The following is a 16,674-nucleotide window of genomic DNA, read 5'->3' as shown; positions in this document are numbered from 1 at the left end:
TGAAATCCACAGCCCTGTCACAATATCGAGATCTTTGGAACTCGCTAACACACGATAGCCACAATGTCTTTGGGTATCTTGAAGGTGGCCTGGGGGGGGGGCTGAGGCGTGACCTGGCTCACACACAGGCGCAAGTGGCTATTTTTATTGACAGTTTCCTGCATGGCCCTAATTACGGCGCCGAGCCGAACCGACAGGGAGGCCCGCCGGGCTCAGCGGGGCGACTTCCCCCGGTGGTACCGGCTTCCCAGGATCGCTGCAGCTCTATGTAGGCCAGCGCCATGTTTGGCCTAATTCGGCGCCGGGGGAGAGCAGAACTGACACTCTTTGCGTTCTGCGCAGGGAGCTCGGCGTGGAAAAGCGGAATCGCTTGGTATGGCTGCTGGTTATAAGATAAGTTATAAGATACATCCTGAGAGGCTAACGGCTCCCTCCGAGTCGCCGGCCCCCGTGTCTCCCCCACAACATACCGCGCGCGTTACTGGCAGTGAAAAAACAGTCTAAAATAAAACCTTATACCATTTATCCATCTCCCCCAGCCACTCAGGCAACAGAGCACCACATCGATATACTGCTTCAAAAATAAACGCTCCGATCTGAGAGCATGGCACACCAAGGCGTTACAAGAAAGGCATCATCGGCCGCATGTGTGGCGTGAGAGCCGGCCCCGAGTGTGGGCACAGCGAAGCGGAGCAGCCTACTCATGCCCGCATGTGACGCGCTGCCTCGTCCAGCCCGCCCCCAGCTGCCAGGGATATTTATACATTTCAGTCGTTATATTTATGGGCCGTGTGAAACGTTCCCAGGGTTCTGTCTGTACTTCGGCTGAACTGAAGGTAGTAACTTTTTATCAAATTCCAAAATATTACATTATTAGAATTACAATACAGAAGGTATATAACAAGGCAAAAACATCATTGTTACTATAATAATAAAAATAATTATAATAATACAGGTTGTTGTTATTATTGTCGTTATTGTTGTTGGTGTCATCATCAGCTTCATAATCATCATGATTAAAGATGGCATGATGACCTCAAAACTCCAGAGTTGGGGGTTCGAATCCCTCTGTTTGTCGATGTGTGTGTGTCATGTATATATTACATTGTGGGGACAAAATGTCCTCACAATGAAGAAAAAAACTTTTTTATTTTTACATTGTGGGGACCATTTTTTCGGTCCCCACAAGACAGCACTCAAATTTTAACTTAAAAGTTTTGTATTTTTGTTTGGTTAATTATGGTTATGGTTAGGGCTGGGTAGGGGTTAGAAATGAAGGCACGGCCCCCACAAAGACATGAATACGCATGCGGGGTTTATCGCTGCCTGTCCTCTCGGCTGGTTGGGGTAGGATCTGTACCACCGTGTGACAATGCCCAGGTTCCATGCTTGGAAGATGGAAAGATGATAATTACATCGTTTTATTAGCTGGTTGGGCTTTTTACCATGAGTTGTACAGAGTAGTGAGGAATCGCTTAGAATGAGTAAATCATAGGGTTAGGCAGATTTTCACTGACCTCCAGAAGACTTGGTGAGCGACAGAAACAACAAAGAAAACATCTGCCGCTTTGAAGTTGTTCTGTTTTTCAAGTGCATTGCATCTTCTGTAGTTTATAATATTTATCTTGCATGAAACATAAATGTCCTCAACAGCAGACCCACATTAAATAGTTGACTCTGCAAACTGCACAGCTTGGCAGCCTACGGATGATTATTTTTCGATAAGGATGCCAGATTAAATACCGATTATGTCATTTCGTCTCAAAACTAGGGATTTAAAAATGAAAATAATGTGTTAGAGTCTCGGGCGCGCGGAAGTGAGGCAATTAGCTTGTGCTAGCAACTAACCTCCTGTATGGTGTCACCGCGCGTCCGTGCGCGCAAACCTGTCATTTAGTCATTTTGCACGCCAATCATCCCGCGCCAAGCAGACCAGAAAATTGTCATGACCATTTGAAGATAAAAAAAATATTAAAATCGATCAGACGCCCACTGGCGTGAAATAAAAAAAAATAAAAAATTAAAATCTAAAATAAATAAACGATTCATCCATTCAGTTTGTTACCTATAGATGAAAACACACCAGCATCCTAGTAAAGCATCAGTGTACCATTGTTTATCTTTTGCATTAATCATTCTTGTTATCCTTTAAAGTAGGTAATGCTTGCCTGGGCAAAGTCCATATTTAACTTGGGATCACACATCATCCTACAAATTCTTTTCAGTTCTGCTATTGTTATATGAGCAGCACGGTGGCTTAATGAGAGATCCTGGGTTCCGTTCCTCTCCTGCCCATCTGCTTGAGTGCGATTCACACATCCGTGTGAAGCTTCCCCCAGCTCCCCCGGCTTCTCCTCACAGTCCAGAGCTGTGAATCGAGGTCTCTGAGCTGACCTTGGTGAGGGTACGTGCCCTGTGATGTGCTGGCAGCTCCTTCAGGGCGCGCCCTGCGACGGGGCCCAGGCACATTGTCATCCTACGCTGCAGGGAGTATTGTAAGGTACACAGGAATACTAGCATAGGTGTGAGTATTGATAAGATACAGAGCAGGTTACTGCTTTAAGTGAGGATGTCTGTTAAATACAGGAGTTCTGCCACAAACTTCCCTCGTACTATAGCAGATTCACTAAAAAAATGTAACCAGTAATCTTCCCTGCGATATCCACATTTTCAATGACAGTTTCATTGTCATTAATCTATTCATTATGTGGTAAAAATATATTATGTAACCAAAGAGCAGAATTTCCAAAACTCACTCAGCCAGAGGGATGTGTTTTTGAGAAGATTTCTGTGGTTTTAGTAAATTTCGGAAATTTAACGAAAGTTCTTGGTTGGGTTACGTGACGACCGGATAAGTCGCCGTCCCCAATACTGCAACATAGGATGATGAGCCTGACTTTAGGTCACTGGTGGTCTGACCTCAAATACAACAACACAAGGACTATGTGAGTATTGGAAATTTGCTGTTCAATTTTATTTTTAATAAATTTTTTCCAGACAGTGACAGTCTCCGGAGGGCCCTAAGTCTCTTTTTCACAAAGATGTACAAAACTGGGGACAGCTGTGTGACGACGCTTATCACTTGGGAAAAAAACAAAGAAAAACCATTTTTAGGGAAACTTCAAAATGGCGTGAGGTGGCATTTATGCAGAGGGGTGGGGGCCGCTCTGAGCGTACTTAATGGCATTTGTAATGTTATTTGATTACATTTGTTACTCATATTGCGGACAAATGCCATGACATTTCGACAGAAACCAGGCCTTAATTTCAGGCACGTTAACATGTTACTGCACGCATCTACCGGTGGCATTTTTTACATAAATCCAAAAGTTTCAAAGGATAATAAAAAAAAAAATGCATTTTATCAATTAGAAAAAACTTAATTTCTCTTTTTCAATAAGGGGAAATTGCCACACAGGGGAGACAATTAGTAACCTGACAAAATGATTTCATTCCAGTCAGTAAATTTTTCCTTAGTAAAGATTAGACAACTTAAGATAAAACATTCAGCAAATATTGGTTAACCCCTAGAAAGAAAGTTAGGAATAAACAAGTAATATTAATGAAGAGACTTGAGGATAAAGCAACTTTTTTTTACTGAAGGTCGTTAATTGGGCTTCTTCTGGATGCTGTTATTTAAATTTCTGCTAGAGGTCGTTAATTGTTTTTGACCTCCATGGTTCAGGAATGTGACAGACATGACAGAAGTCTAAAATCCACAAAAACCATGGTACAGATTTTCAAAGGGATTGAAACCAAGTCTACAGGTACAAAAGCAGTTCTGAAAGCAAGGTGATCTCCACCTCACGCTATGGGGAATCTTCAGCATCATAAATCAGAACCCAACTTCGACGTGGCGGATTAGCGATCCACGGTGAAACACCGTACGACTCCTTAGCAGTGTACGAAGAAAAACACAGGGGAAATACCAAAGTCAGAAATAGCTAAAAAAAAAATTAAAAATGATAGCTTTGTTAATCATTACGAGGGAATATAGTTTTGGTTCATCAGTACTAAACGAATCCTATTAGGAAATTGAAAATTCATAGATTTACAATCAAACACAAAATTATACACATATGTTAGCAGTAGGATCTTTCATTTTTTTTTGCCAAGCGCAAAAAAAACAAGCGCAACTCAGAGAAAACACAGCGACCCTGGTTTCAACCGGCGGCGTGTGAGATGGCGGTGAGCCACTTCACACCCTCAAACGCGATGCCCGTCAGCCTCTCCTCCATCACTGTCAGCTCGGGGGAGACTCGGGCGACACTGAAACCGGAGACGGCGAGTCAGAGAGAGCAGCTGCCAAAGTGTGGTGCTCACAGGTGAGCGGACAGGTCCCCCCCCGGCAGGACCCTGGCAGTCTGATTCCGGCCCCTAGGGGGCGCCGTGGCTGCCGGGGATGTACCGGTTCCGCCATCCTTCTCAGTCTCGGGGACAGGTGGTGCTGGCAAGGGTGCCGGTGGCCAGTGGAAGTCACTGCGCCAACAGGGAGGAAAGGGGGGGCTGGGATAGGCTGGCCCAGAGCCCTGCATTCATGTTCCATTTAGGCCATTGATAAAAAATAAGGGGGTCAGGGAGAGAAAAGTCGGAGCGGGGAAGGGAGGGAGAGAGGGAGAGAGAGAGAGAGAGAGAAGGAGTGACGATCTTTGAATGGCTGACTCAGGCCCTCGCTGGAAGCCTTCCCAGACGAACAGCTTGAGTCTCCGTTGGACTGGGACGAGGGCGGCGAGTTGGGTCTCCTCCTCCAGGAGGAGATCTCCTCTGCGCGCACAACATGGGCCACGGCGAGGAACGACAACACTTCAAAACACGCGGCGGTGATGCGCATCTGCTCGTCCCGGCGCCAGGGAACATGGCGTGGACTCGTGAATAAATGATGAGCGCCCAGGGAAGAGAGAGCCTTCGGATTTATACACGTACCACCACATGGCGTTCCTACAACAGCGATCCGAGCCCTAAATTATACATTACAATTATACCTCAAAACAGCTAAAGAGTTTACGTGATTATATGTAGACAGACGTATACTATCTCGAGGCAGCTTCCCGCCATACACTCAGCAGGCCAGTGTACATACAATCAAAGCAGCTAGCGAACTTTCCCCGAGTTTTAACACACTTATCCTTGCTATTTAATTTTGTACTTGAATGATCGGCAAAATGGTAACAGAAGCTAACATGACGCCGAAGCTGAACTTCAGTAAACTGGTGGGCCTGTCATCGTGGGGTGATGCTCCCACACATGAACATGAGCGGCAAGCGATGTAGCGGATGTGAACCGGGTGAGAACCCCCCCCGCCCGCCAATTTTTCAAAAAGGCAGCGCAGGAGGTCAGCATGGATCGCGAGTCAAGGCAGTGTTAATGCTGACTGATTAAGCTCAAACGGATGAATCACACAATGAATCTCGCACCCCCATTTCCGAAGACAAAATGAGTCTGCCTCATACTCGCTTTGTATGCATTTACTTACATACACATGTAAACAGTCCTGCCACTGCATAAAACTCCTGTCCTGCTGAACTGTCATTGTGATGTTGTGCGACTGAACCGATGAACCAAAACAGCAATAGAACTGCTTAAAGGGGGGGGGGGGGGGGGCACTGGGCATATTATTAATCACTGCAGAGGTGCACTGCATCCTGTCTGGGCTTCCTGAGTACTACAATATGGCAGTGCCTGGACACTGTACATTATCAGCAGCTAATTGGCCAAATTGAAATGCAGTGAGTCCCTGTCAAGAAGTGACTGGGAGTGAAAAAAAAGAAATAAAGCAGAATGGGGCAGGGGGGGGTAATTCCCAGTGATGTCACTCATTCCTATTTAGCCCTTCCTCTCGGTGTAAACGCTCCAAGATTTTTCAGAACTGTTCTATGACACACACAACGAAGACTGTACACATTAGTAGGTTTTCGCCCGAAAAGCAAATCCTTTAAACAATCCACTCATATGCCAGTTTATCCTTGCACCTGGTATAAGTTTTTATTTCATTATTTTTACTCTTGTAGACACGCAAAAAGAGCATGTGGTTTCTTTTGTATGGCAACAGATAAATCTCATGAGCACCACAGCTTAAGTATAACATCAAAATTGAACACATCATGCAAAAATATGAGCTTTTTGCCCAGAAGACTTTCTGCCTGTCGTCATCGCAATAAAGGGGTGAAACTTGGCCGGTTATGACAGCGAAAGCCCGGCCTACCCTTCCCCGACAATAATTTCTCATTTAGGCATCATGACTCGATGCCTGGACATGGTCCATTTCCAGCCGCTAATCATCACAGTTTGACACGACATATCCATCGATTCATTTAGCGGACATCACAGAGCAGCGTTTTGAAACGGGTCCGTGTGCGGTCCGGTGTTTTTTCCCCCCCCCTCTTTATAGTAAATCAAAGCTTTGTTTGGTCAGCCTCTGAAGTACAGAATGTCAACAAAAAACCCAGAAATGGCCCATAGCTGTGAAGCCTAATAGACTGAGGTAGCCATCCTCAGCAATTAGCAGGGCAGAGGTACAGTATGTCAGGCCTGTATCCTGTGGAGAAATTTTAAGCGTCCTTTCATGTGTCTTCGAAAAAGATAAATAAGATAAAGATAATGCTAATAAAAAATAACTGTTTATGTTAGAGAGCACATGAACAGTCGAGACAGAAAGCAGAGGCAATATTTAAGTCTCTCTCAGTCTTAGACGTGCATATTTTTTATTTAAAATTTGTTACGTGACCTAGCAAGCCCCGAAAGTTTAATTGCGGAGGCTTAAAGTTTTATAAAGGCGGCAGAGGGAGACGGGCGAGATAACAGGACAGAGTAATCAGAGGAGAAAGCTTGGGAGCAGAGCCAGGTCCTCCATCCAGCCCTGAGCATCTCCGGCAGGGCCGGAGCTGATCTCACTTATCTGGTCTTCTGGAGAGGGTTATCGCCCGGCATGGCGTCTGACCAAAAACGGACACACCGGCTTAGTTCTGGGTGCAAAACAAAGGATTTTCTCTCTCTGCCTGCTGGCGTGCGAGTGGGCCTTGTCATTATTAGCTTACTGCAACCCTCCCCCCCCCAAATGGCCATCCAAATCTGACCTCCTCATTTCTACTCAGTTCATCTTTCATTCCTTCCCTCCCTCTGAACCTCTCTGATCATCCTTCCATGGTCTCGTCCTTTTTTGTTTTCCTCTTTTTTCGGAGTTGTTCATCACAAAACCTCAGCCCCGGTGACACGATCAGCCTAGCAGCGGAATAATCTCCCGTCCCGGAGCTGAAGGAAGACGTCTGCATGGCACTTAACCCTTAGCACAATTCACAAACTCTCCAGTATTGCCACCGCTAACATTTCTCAATAAAAGCCGCCTCTGTAACTAAAGCTCACCATTTATCTTATATCTAAAAAGAAAAAAATAGTTAGCACAAATAATACATATCGCCAGCAAATGATTAAAACCATGATATTTTTTACCATCTTCAAAATGTTTATTTGGTCAGGCGATCAAGTAACGTTTTCCGAAATCCGCGAACATCGTTGATCCCTCTGCTATCTAATGAAAAATGCGGGGTCCACTCGCTTAGATCTTGCGCTACTCTCTCTGTGTCAGGCTGATTTAGTTCAAATGTCCTCCCCGAAAGCTCTTGGTCCGCTGAATGGAACGAGCTGTCAGTAAACTTTTCAGGATGTTCAACATTACCGAGAACTTTATACTTACAACTGCTTTCTGATGGATGAGGGCTAGAAAAATACATTCTATATTCAAGAGTCATACAGATCAGAAGGATTCCAGGCATAATGATATGAGATACCTGAATCACTTTATCTGTCTGTGTGCCGTGTCATGCATTCTTTAATGGCTGACTTGCACACCCATTGATATTTAGAATGCGTGTAGAATCCGAGGAAACAGAAAAGAAAACTTGGGGTGTTTGATCAGCGAATTGCGACTCTGCGCCTGTGATCAAAAGTTCGCCGGTTCAAATCAAGATTCAAGATTCCTGAGGCAGGCAACGTGATGTCACTGCTGGGCCCCTGAGCGGGGCCCCTGACCCCCAGTTTCTCCAGGGACTGGCTGACTCTGTTTTCTTAAAAAAGGAAAAAAAAAAAGTTATTTTGGACAACAAAAAAAAATAATGGGTTAGAGAAACAAAAAGTTGTGATGGATCTTGAATGACAAAACATTACTTCATTGCTCTTTCGTGGGCAGTGTGCCAGGAATGCCAGGGGCAGCCGCATCCGTACTACCAGCTCAACTGTACGCAGTCTGAGGGGTCTTATCAGAACCCTGACGATCTGCATCTATGATATCTAACGCAATGTGCAGCGATTAAGGGCCTAAGGACTCGGCCCCAGCAAATGCTAACATGGGGGGGGGGGGGATGACGTCACAGCAACCGTTGTCTGACGCTGCCACGTTCAGGGACAGGCCGGGACGGAGAGCAGAATGCAAGAGTGACATTAACGCGATGGAATGCCATCCTCTCCAGTCACTGGTCCCCTTAATGAATGATAATCAGTCATCTGAAATGCTCACATTGATTGCACTGTGGTGGAATTATGGAAGAATTAATTCTGAATAAAAGTCAGTCCATTATATCTACTGTATATTACGCTTTATTAGATTTTTCATACAAATCTGGGAATGTATTTTATGCCTGCTCTAGCACATGATACATTATAGCCACGCTGAGCGATGGGGCTCCTGGCTTTATTTCAACTTTTGGGATTTTGGTTGGGATTCTGCACTTCAGTCGATATAGCACAACAGCCGGGCCAACGCCACAGCTAAAACGGGACCACGCAACATAAAACTCCATTTACTCAGAAACCAGTATTTATTTTTCATGAGCTACTATGGTATTTTTTGCTGTTATTTTAAGAATATATTACGGCAACATTAATACATTAAACAACATTTGGCCCAGAATTTAAGACGTAACCAGGTTTAAAACAGGCAAACGAGGTAAGTCAGGGAAGGCCTCGTATCAGCTTTATCATCCGCGGTGTTGTTTGTCACACCAACACCCAAAGCACGGGGGGGGGGGGGGTACCTGGCAGGTTCCTGCGCGTGCTCGTCACATAAAGCCGCCGGCTGCGTTGTCCTGCGCGTGCCCGTTACAGACTGACCGCGCTGTCCTGCGCGTGCCCATTACAGACTGACCGCGCTGTCCAGCGCATGCCCGTTACAGACTGACCGCGCTGTCCTGCGCGTGCCCGTTCCGCCCGCTGGAAAACTCCGCCTGTTTGTCTTGCGGCGCGCCGCCGAGAGAAGGAGCCGCTCGAGCGGCGGCTCAGGCTGCTGCAGCATCAAGTTTTCGTCCGCAGAGATTTAACCCCGGCACAAAGACGTGCTGGTTTTCCGCCCCGCTCAATTACGATTGGTGCCAGGATCCCCTGTCCGGGCACCGATGGGGTAAATACGGACGTCTGACTGCATAACCACATTGTGACTTTGATTTATCTGGGTACGTATAGGTATACTATACTATATCAGCGCGGGAGGTGCTGCAAATGGAAAAGTACGGTGGCCCCTAGAGACAAAACACACACAAAAGAAAAAGCAGAAACAAAATGAAAATGCGCAGCAAATTAAAAAAACACACGCAAAAGAAAAAGCAGAAACAAAATGAAAATGCGCTGCAAATTAAAAAACACACACAAAAGAAAAAGCAGAAACAAAATGAAAATGCGCAGCAAGTTAAAAAAACACACGCAAAAGAAAAAGCAGAAACAAAATGAAAATGCGCAGCAAGTTAAAAAAACACACGCAAAAGAAAAAGCAGAAACAAAATGAAAATGCGCAGCAAGTTAAAAAAACACACGCAAAAGAAAAAGCAGAAACAAAATGAAAATGCGCAGCAAGTTAAAAAAACACACGCAAAAGAAAAAGCAGAAACAAAATGAAAATGCGCAGCAAGTTAAAAAAACACACGCAAAAGAAAAAGCAGAAACAAAATGAAAATGCGCAGCAAGTTAAAAAAACACACGCAAAAGAAAAAGCAGAAACAAAATGAAAATGCGCAGCAAGTAGACAATCCCAAACCGGAAGTGCTCCACCACGCTAGGGGGCGCGGTGAGCTCATGTGGCACAGTCGCTACACAGTAGTGATGGGAAGTTCGACTGAATTAACTGATTTGATTCTTTCGAGCTGTCCGTTGTAATGAATCGATTCTAAAATCGATTCTGTGATTCACTTTTTTTTCCGTCTTTTTTGCGCCTGACCGTATGAGTCAACGAATCATGGGATCGGATAATAAATCAAACGGTGTCTCAAGGTTACGTTATTTGACTGAAAGATGGGGCTGGTGTTCAACAAAAATGTTTAGCTTGACTATTCACAATAAAAAAAACAATATATAAAAAGCAGAAAGGGTGTCGATGCTGAATAAACACGCGTGTATATATAGTTCTTATTTTCTTGACTTTAGCCAAATTCATGTGCATGAGTATCAAGGACTACATCACAGTTAACAACTGCAATATTACCAATACAATCACACACACATACAATAAGCATGAGTAAACTTGCATACGTTGTTGTGTAAACGTCAAAGTTAATAAATATCTTTGGTTTTTGATGAAAGACATATGGTTTTATTATGCAGAAATGCAATAATTTACTGTTGTGATAAATGAACACAGGGCTGCCAACTCTCACGCATCTGGCGTGACACTCACGCTTTCGGATTCTCACGCTCGTGCAAGAAATCTTACTGCAAATTTATATTATTACATTATAAACCTAAAATTAGCTGCAGCAAAAGCGTTGGGGTAGTTTGCAAACCCTACAGACCATTTACAAGGGAATAAAACTGTCACAAAGGTGTAAATGCGTGTGCGGACTTGTCTGAAATGGAAAATCTCTGGCCAACCGGCTGACCAAAGTTGACAGCCCTGTGAACAGCTGCGTTAATTTTATTCCTTTCAACAGCGTAACTGCATTTCCGCAGCAAATGCCGCGAGGCGGCGAGGGCTCTTGGGATCGGTTCGCAAACCATTCGTTTTAGTCACCGACCGAGTGTCCGAAAACCGTAAGTTCGATTTGTTCATCGAACGGACTCTCGGACACTCCGTCGGCGACTCAAACGGATGGTTTGCGAACCGATCCCAAGAGCCATTGCGGCGTTCACAACAGTAAATTATTGCATTTCTGCATAATAAAACCATATGTCTTTCATCAAAAACCAAAGATATTTATTAACTTTGACGTTTACACAACAACGTATGCAAGTTTACTCATGCTCATTGTATGTGTGTGTGATTGTATTGGTAATATTGCAGTTGTTAACTGTAGTCCTTGATACTCATGCACATGAATTTGGCTAAAGTCAAGAAAATAAGAACTATATATACACGCGTGTTTATTCAGCATCGACACCCTTTCTGCTTTTTATATATTGTTTTTTTTATTGTGAATAGTCAAGCTAAACATTTTTGTTGAACACCAGCCCCATCTTTCAGTCAAATAACGTAACCTTGAGACACCGTTTGATTTATTATCCGATCCCATGATTCGTTGACTCATACGGTCAGGCGCAAAAAAGACGGAAAAAAAAGTGAATCACAGAATCGATTTTAGAATCGATTCATTACAACGGACAGCTCGAAAGAATCAAATCCAGTTAATTCAGTCGAACTTCCCATCACTACTGTGTAGCGACTGTGCCACATGAGCTCACCGCGCCCCCTAGCGTGGTGGAGCACTTCCGGTTTGGGATTGTCTACTTGCTGCGCATTTTCATTTTGTTTCTGCTTTTTCTTTTGCGTGTGTTTTTTTAACTTGCTGCGCATTTTCATTTTGTTTCTGCTTTTTCTTTTGCGTGTGTTTTTTTAACTTGCTGCGCATTTTCATTTTGTTTCTGCTTTTTCTTTTGCGTGTGTTTTTTTAACTTGCTGCGCATTTTCATTTTGTTTCTGCTTTTTCTTTGGCGTGTGTTTTTTTAACTTGCTGCGCATTTTCATTTTGTTTCTGCTTTTTCTTTTGCGTGTGTTTTTTTAATTTGCTGCGCATTTTCATTTTATTTCTGCTTTTTCTTTTGTGTGTGTTTTTTTAATTTGCAGCGCATTTTCATTTTGTTTCTGCTTTTTCTTTTGCGTGTGTTTTTTTAACTTGCTGCGCATTTTAATTTTGTTTCTGCTTTTTCTTTTGCGTGTGTTTTTTTAACTTGCTGCGCATTTTCATTTTGTTTCTGCTTTTTCTTTTGCGTGTGTTTTTTTAATTTGCTGCGCATTTTCATTTTGTTTCTGCTTTTTCTTTTGTGTGTGTTTTTTAATTTGCAGCGCATTTTCATTTTGTTTCTGCTTTTTCTTTTGCGTGTGTTTTTTTAATTTGCTGCGCATTTTCATTTTGTTTCTGCTTTTTCTTTTGTGTGTGTTTTGTCTCTAGGGGCCACCGTAGAAAAGGGGCAAAAGATCGGACAATGACGGTGGTGTGTGATAAAAATCACCGCACGAATATTGTGAGAGTTATGTTGCGTGACAAATGCATTCATACTCCCCATGGATTGCATTGGACACATTTATAATTTACTGATGATAAACTGGTGAGAACCAAATGCTCACATATTAAATATTAAATGCCTGATTCAAATATGCACAGCATTTTATAAACTGAAAGATTCTGCAGGCCACTTAAACTTTAAAATTTGTTAATAAAATATGTTTAATAGGTAATATATTCCTTCATCTTTATATGATTTGAGTCAAATAAGGAAACATAGTACTGATATTGCACACATAAAAATATTAATAAAAGAATCTATAATTTCAAAGAATGGCTGTAAAATAAAAGCATTTATATTCTGCCCTTTAATTGATTTTGGTATAATTACAGCATTCTGGGTTTAAAAAGGCAATTTTATCATGGCTATTAAAGGCACCTTAAATAATGACCTGACTGGTCTTAATAATTCAGTTGAACTAATTAACTGTCATCCTTTGAGAATGAGCAGAATAGTTGTGTAATCCTTTGTAAAGTCGCAGGCGTACACAACGGGGTGTCCGTATTTTAAACATATAGCGAGTGACTCATCATAAGAAACCCCTGCTGGTCTGACTGCATAACCACTGCCCTGTAAAAAACCAGACCCAAGGAGCTACGGAACTATGGCTTCCTTAAAGTAAATAGCTATGCTGTATCGAAGCTATCCGCGAGGTAAAAAAAAAATAAAATACATAATACATGACAGACTCTTGTTAATATTTATTTACACGTGTGACACCCAGAGGTATTAAACCTGCAAGCAACGTTTTGTAATTTCTCAGGAATAAAATCAATAAATAATTCTTCACAGCTTTCACTTAATTGTAATAGGTGAAGACCTTCATAAATGCATTCCATTTACAGTTGTAGCTAACACTCTCTCTCTCTCGATTGTTCTTTGCTTCAGAATATCCATTTTAAATACAGCGTCGTGTCATATGGCCGTCCAAAATTCTGACAACCTGTCACTTGAAGTAGGACTGCTCTTCTATTTCCACCACCAGCTAGACTAATGGACAATTTAATGTCAGTTCTAGTTTTCTGCATTTGCTCAGGCAGGCCAAATGAGGCACTCCAGATAGGACTGTTATCCATGCGAATGAAATGTAAAAGGTCAGTGTTAGCCCACTGTCCTGTGTCCAATGATGCGATCACTCTACCATAGTCTCCAGCCCCCACCTACATCATTGACCCCCATAATTCCATTTGCAAATGTAATCTGTGATCTGTGCCTTTAAATACACTTGGGATTCTGGGAGTTGTTCATAAAGCTTCCTTATTTTTTTGTTTGTTTTAATACGAATTAACTGTAGCGATGCTATTCGGAAAAAATATGTCGATAAAGATTTAGCGACTGAATTTTCTTACCGCTGGGACATGATCTTATACGCGTCAGGCAGATAGCACCGCGTGTTCTCCATCTGGACCGGGTCGGCGTCGCAGATTTTGTCGTCCGTCCGCCCGTAGTTGGCGCTCTCGATCATGATGACATCGGTGCCCGGGCAGCGTAGCTCGATGGGGTAGCTCTCGCAGGACAGCTCCCTCCGCACCACGGCCATGGGGATGGGTGCTCGGCTGAAGGCTACGGGCCAGAGGTACACACATTGTCAATGACTTTGCTCTGCCACCAGGTGGCAGTAACAGCGCCCATTCACTACATGCTCCTCCCACTTTGACACACTTGTGAAACTGCATTCCAACATTTAAGTAGAGGTGGAGATTTCAGGTCCAGAGAGTACAAATCCAGACCAGGATTTTGTTTCAACCAACCAGTAGAGTATAAAGAGTCTCAGTCACAGAGTACTCAACTGGTTGGTTGAAACAAAATCCTGGTCTGGATTTGTACTCTCTGGACCTGCATTTGTACGCTCTGCATTTAAGTAACCAAAATTTGTTATTAACACTTGGTAAATACTTAGTTAAGCTACCACTTGTTTCAACATTGACATAAGGTACAGAATAGCAGGTACTCGGTAAGGCCAAGGTGTAAAGATTTAAGATTTGGATCACTGGCCATTGTGCCAGTCTAAGGAGAGCCCTTGAGGTAATCCTCACCTGAGCCGCATCACGTATCATATTTCCAGGTACATGAAGGGACAAAGAGTCAGTTGTAAGGCACCTGTGTCAGGCTGACGGAATGGGTACGATGTCAAAACAGAAGGGTCAGTATGCATGCACTTCTTTAAGTCTTTCCAAGGGCTTTTACGACCCACTGTATATTTTAAAATGCCTTTGTCCTTTTTTATAATAACAGTGATACTTCAAAGAAAGGCACACTGAGATTACAGGACATTGACACTGACATTTCAGACGTTGGGCGTGCTGGTATGAATTGACTGAAGGATCACTGCGTTTAAAAGCATGTCGAGTATTGTCATGAAAACACAACATTGCGAGTCTATGTGCCCATGACTGTGGCACTGGACTGCAAAAGCTTTATTCTATGAAATAGTAACCATGGTAACATCAACCCCATCCCTCAGTATTACAGTCCTATAGACTGCATTACTGGAGATGTAAAGTCGAGGGTAGAAATCCGACATAACTCGCTGCTCAGCCCTATCTCTCTCAAGGACTGTGCCAAATTGTGCGAGATGAATCACGCAGACAGACATTCCTGGGTAATGGTGGGAGCTCCGGAGCCTCTGACATGTGACTTAGATTGCAAGCTGGAGCAGAAACCAAACAGGGTTCGCCAAATTGCTGCACTAGTCGATCAAGAGCGAGACGTTTTAATTCTACCCTGTCATCTGTCTGAGATAAAGCTGATATACAATGACATTTAAGAGTTATCATTAATGTAAAAAAAACGGCAGGGCTCTGAGCAGACAGATGGGTCATATTCTTGTGGCCTTTGATGGAGACCTTTGGACATTGGAGAGTCAATAACCATTCTCTTTGTCAATATTTTCTCAACTGTTTACTAATGCTTAGCCAGAAATGTACAACCCATAAAATACATGCCATTTAAGCCTCCAGAATGAATACGCAACAAGAAAGGCAGTGACAGGATAGTCAGGAAGTATCATTTCAAACCGTATTCATCAACCCGAGGATACACATGCCATTGTGCATAACCACTTATCCAGTACAAGGCTGTGGGGACTCAGGAGCCGACCCTAGGATCAGGGGTAGACTGATAGGCAATGCAGCCGGGCCCCCCTCCGCTTGCAGAATCTCACATATATGGGAAACATTAGTAAAGATTAGGGTGCTGACATCATGCATACAGTATTATATGAACTTGTGACACGCTATATTTATATCTCCCATTTGTATGTATAAAATCTCATTATGGTGGAAGTCAACACAAAAAAAATTGACACAATACTTAAATTATTTTTTTTTTGAAATGTAGTAGTTTGTAAGTTTTTGTAGTCAAACTACGTTGTCGAGGCGTGTATTTAACGAATAAAGCATGTTTGTGGAATTCGCTAACAACTGCAGTGCATGATGGGTATGATATTTGGAAGCTACTTAAATTTCATCATCTGCAGCTGCTGTTACTGGCATAGCTAGGCACTAGGTGTGAATTTGGAAAGGGAGGCATGGTCCATTTGTACAGATAATCTGCCACTGCCACCAGTTCATCTAACTGCGTTTGTTTGGACTGCAGAAAGAAAGCAGAGTATGACACATACAAAGGAAGAGCACACAAATTCTACATGCATGCACTGAATAGTACACCCTGCTGGTGGGAGGCCAGAATGGCAATCACCCTACATAAAACCATATTTCCCATGAATAATTTAAACAGAACATAGTAATGTATGCAAGCACAAAACATTTCAGTGGGAGAGGGACAATAAGCTATCTATGTGCACTCTGCTCTTCCGATTGTTAAGACTAGATTTGTATTTTCACAAGAGATTAACAATTCCATTAATAAGGCAATTTTTCCTTTCCTGGTAATTAAATCCTGCACCTAACAGGAAAATTAAAGTGCCAATATACATGACTGCCAATCAGATTTATTGAAAAAGTAATAAATCTGAGTAGCCTGTTGATTTTTGTGACCGGTCAGAGAAAAATTAGGAGTTTATTTGTGGCTGAGGGGGTGAAGGATTGACTCATGCTGAAAGCTCCACACTATAACAGACAACCAAAAATGTAAATAGGGTTATTGCATGTTGAAATACAAGCTAAAAAAAAATCAAATAGTGATTTTAACTAAAACAACCATAATTAGAACATTAAAAAACACCTTTTCAGATTA

General features: G+C 42.8%; 1 protein-coding gene across 11 annotated transcripts in view; it reads right to left on the bottom strand.

Moving 5' to 3' along the window:
* Positions 1-16,674, bottom strand: part of adgrl3.1 (adhesion G protein-coupled receptor L3.1) — a 172,371-nt gene that overhangs the window by 96,244 nt on the left and 59,453 nt on the right. For all 11 annotated transcript variants that reach the window (XM_072707693.1, XM_072707684.1, XM_072707683.1 and 8 more), the window contains one exon: positions 13,827-14,040. In XM_072707693.1, coding sequence (XP_072563794.1) covers positions 13,827-14,040 — 214 coding nt within the window. The remainder of the gene's footprint in view (positions 1-13,826; positions 14,041-16,674) is intronic.

This window comes from Paramormyrops kingsleyae, chromosome 25, assembly GCF_048594095.1.
Source record: "Paramormyrops kingsleyae isolate MSU_618 chromosome 25, PKINGS_0.4, whole genome shotgun sequence".
Classification (NCBI taxonomy): Eukaryota; Metazoa; Chordata; class Actinopteri; order Osteoglossiformes; family Mormyridae; genus Paramormyrops; species Paramormyrops kingsleyae.
The sequence above is the reverse complement of the archived record's forward strand: the minus strand, read 5'-3'. Positions and strand labels throughout refer to the sequence as shown.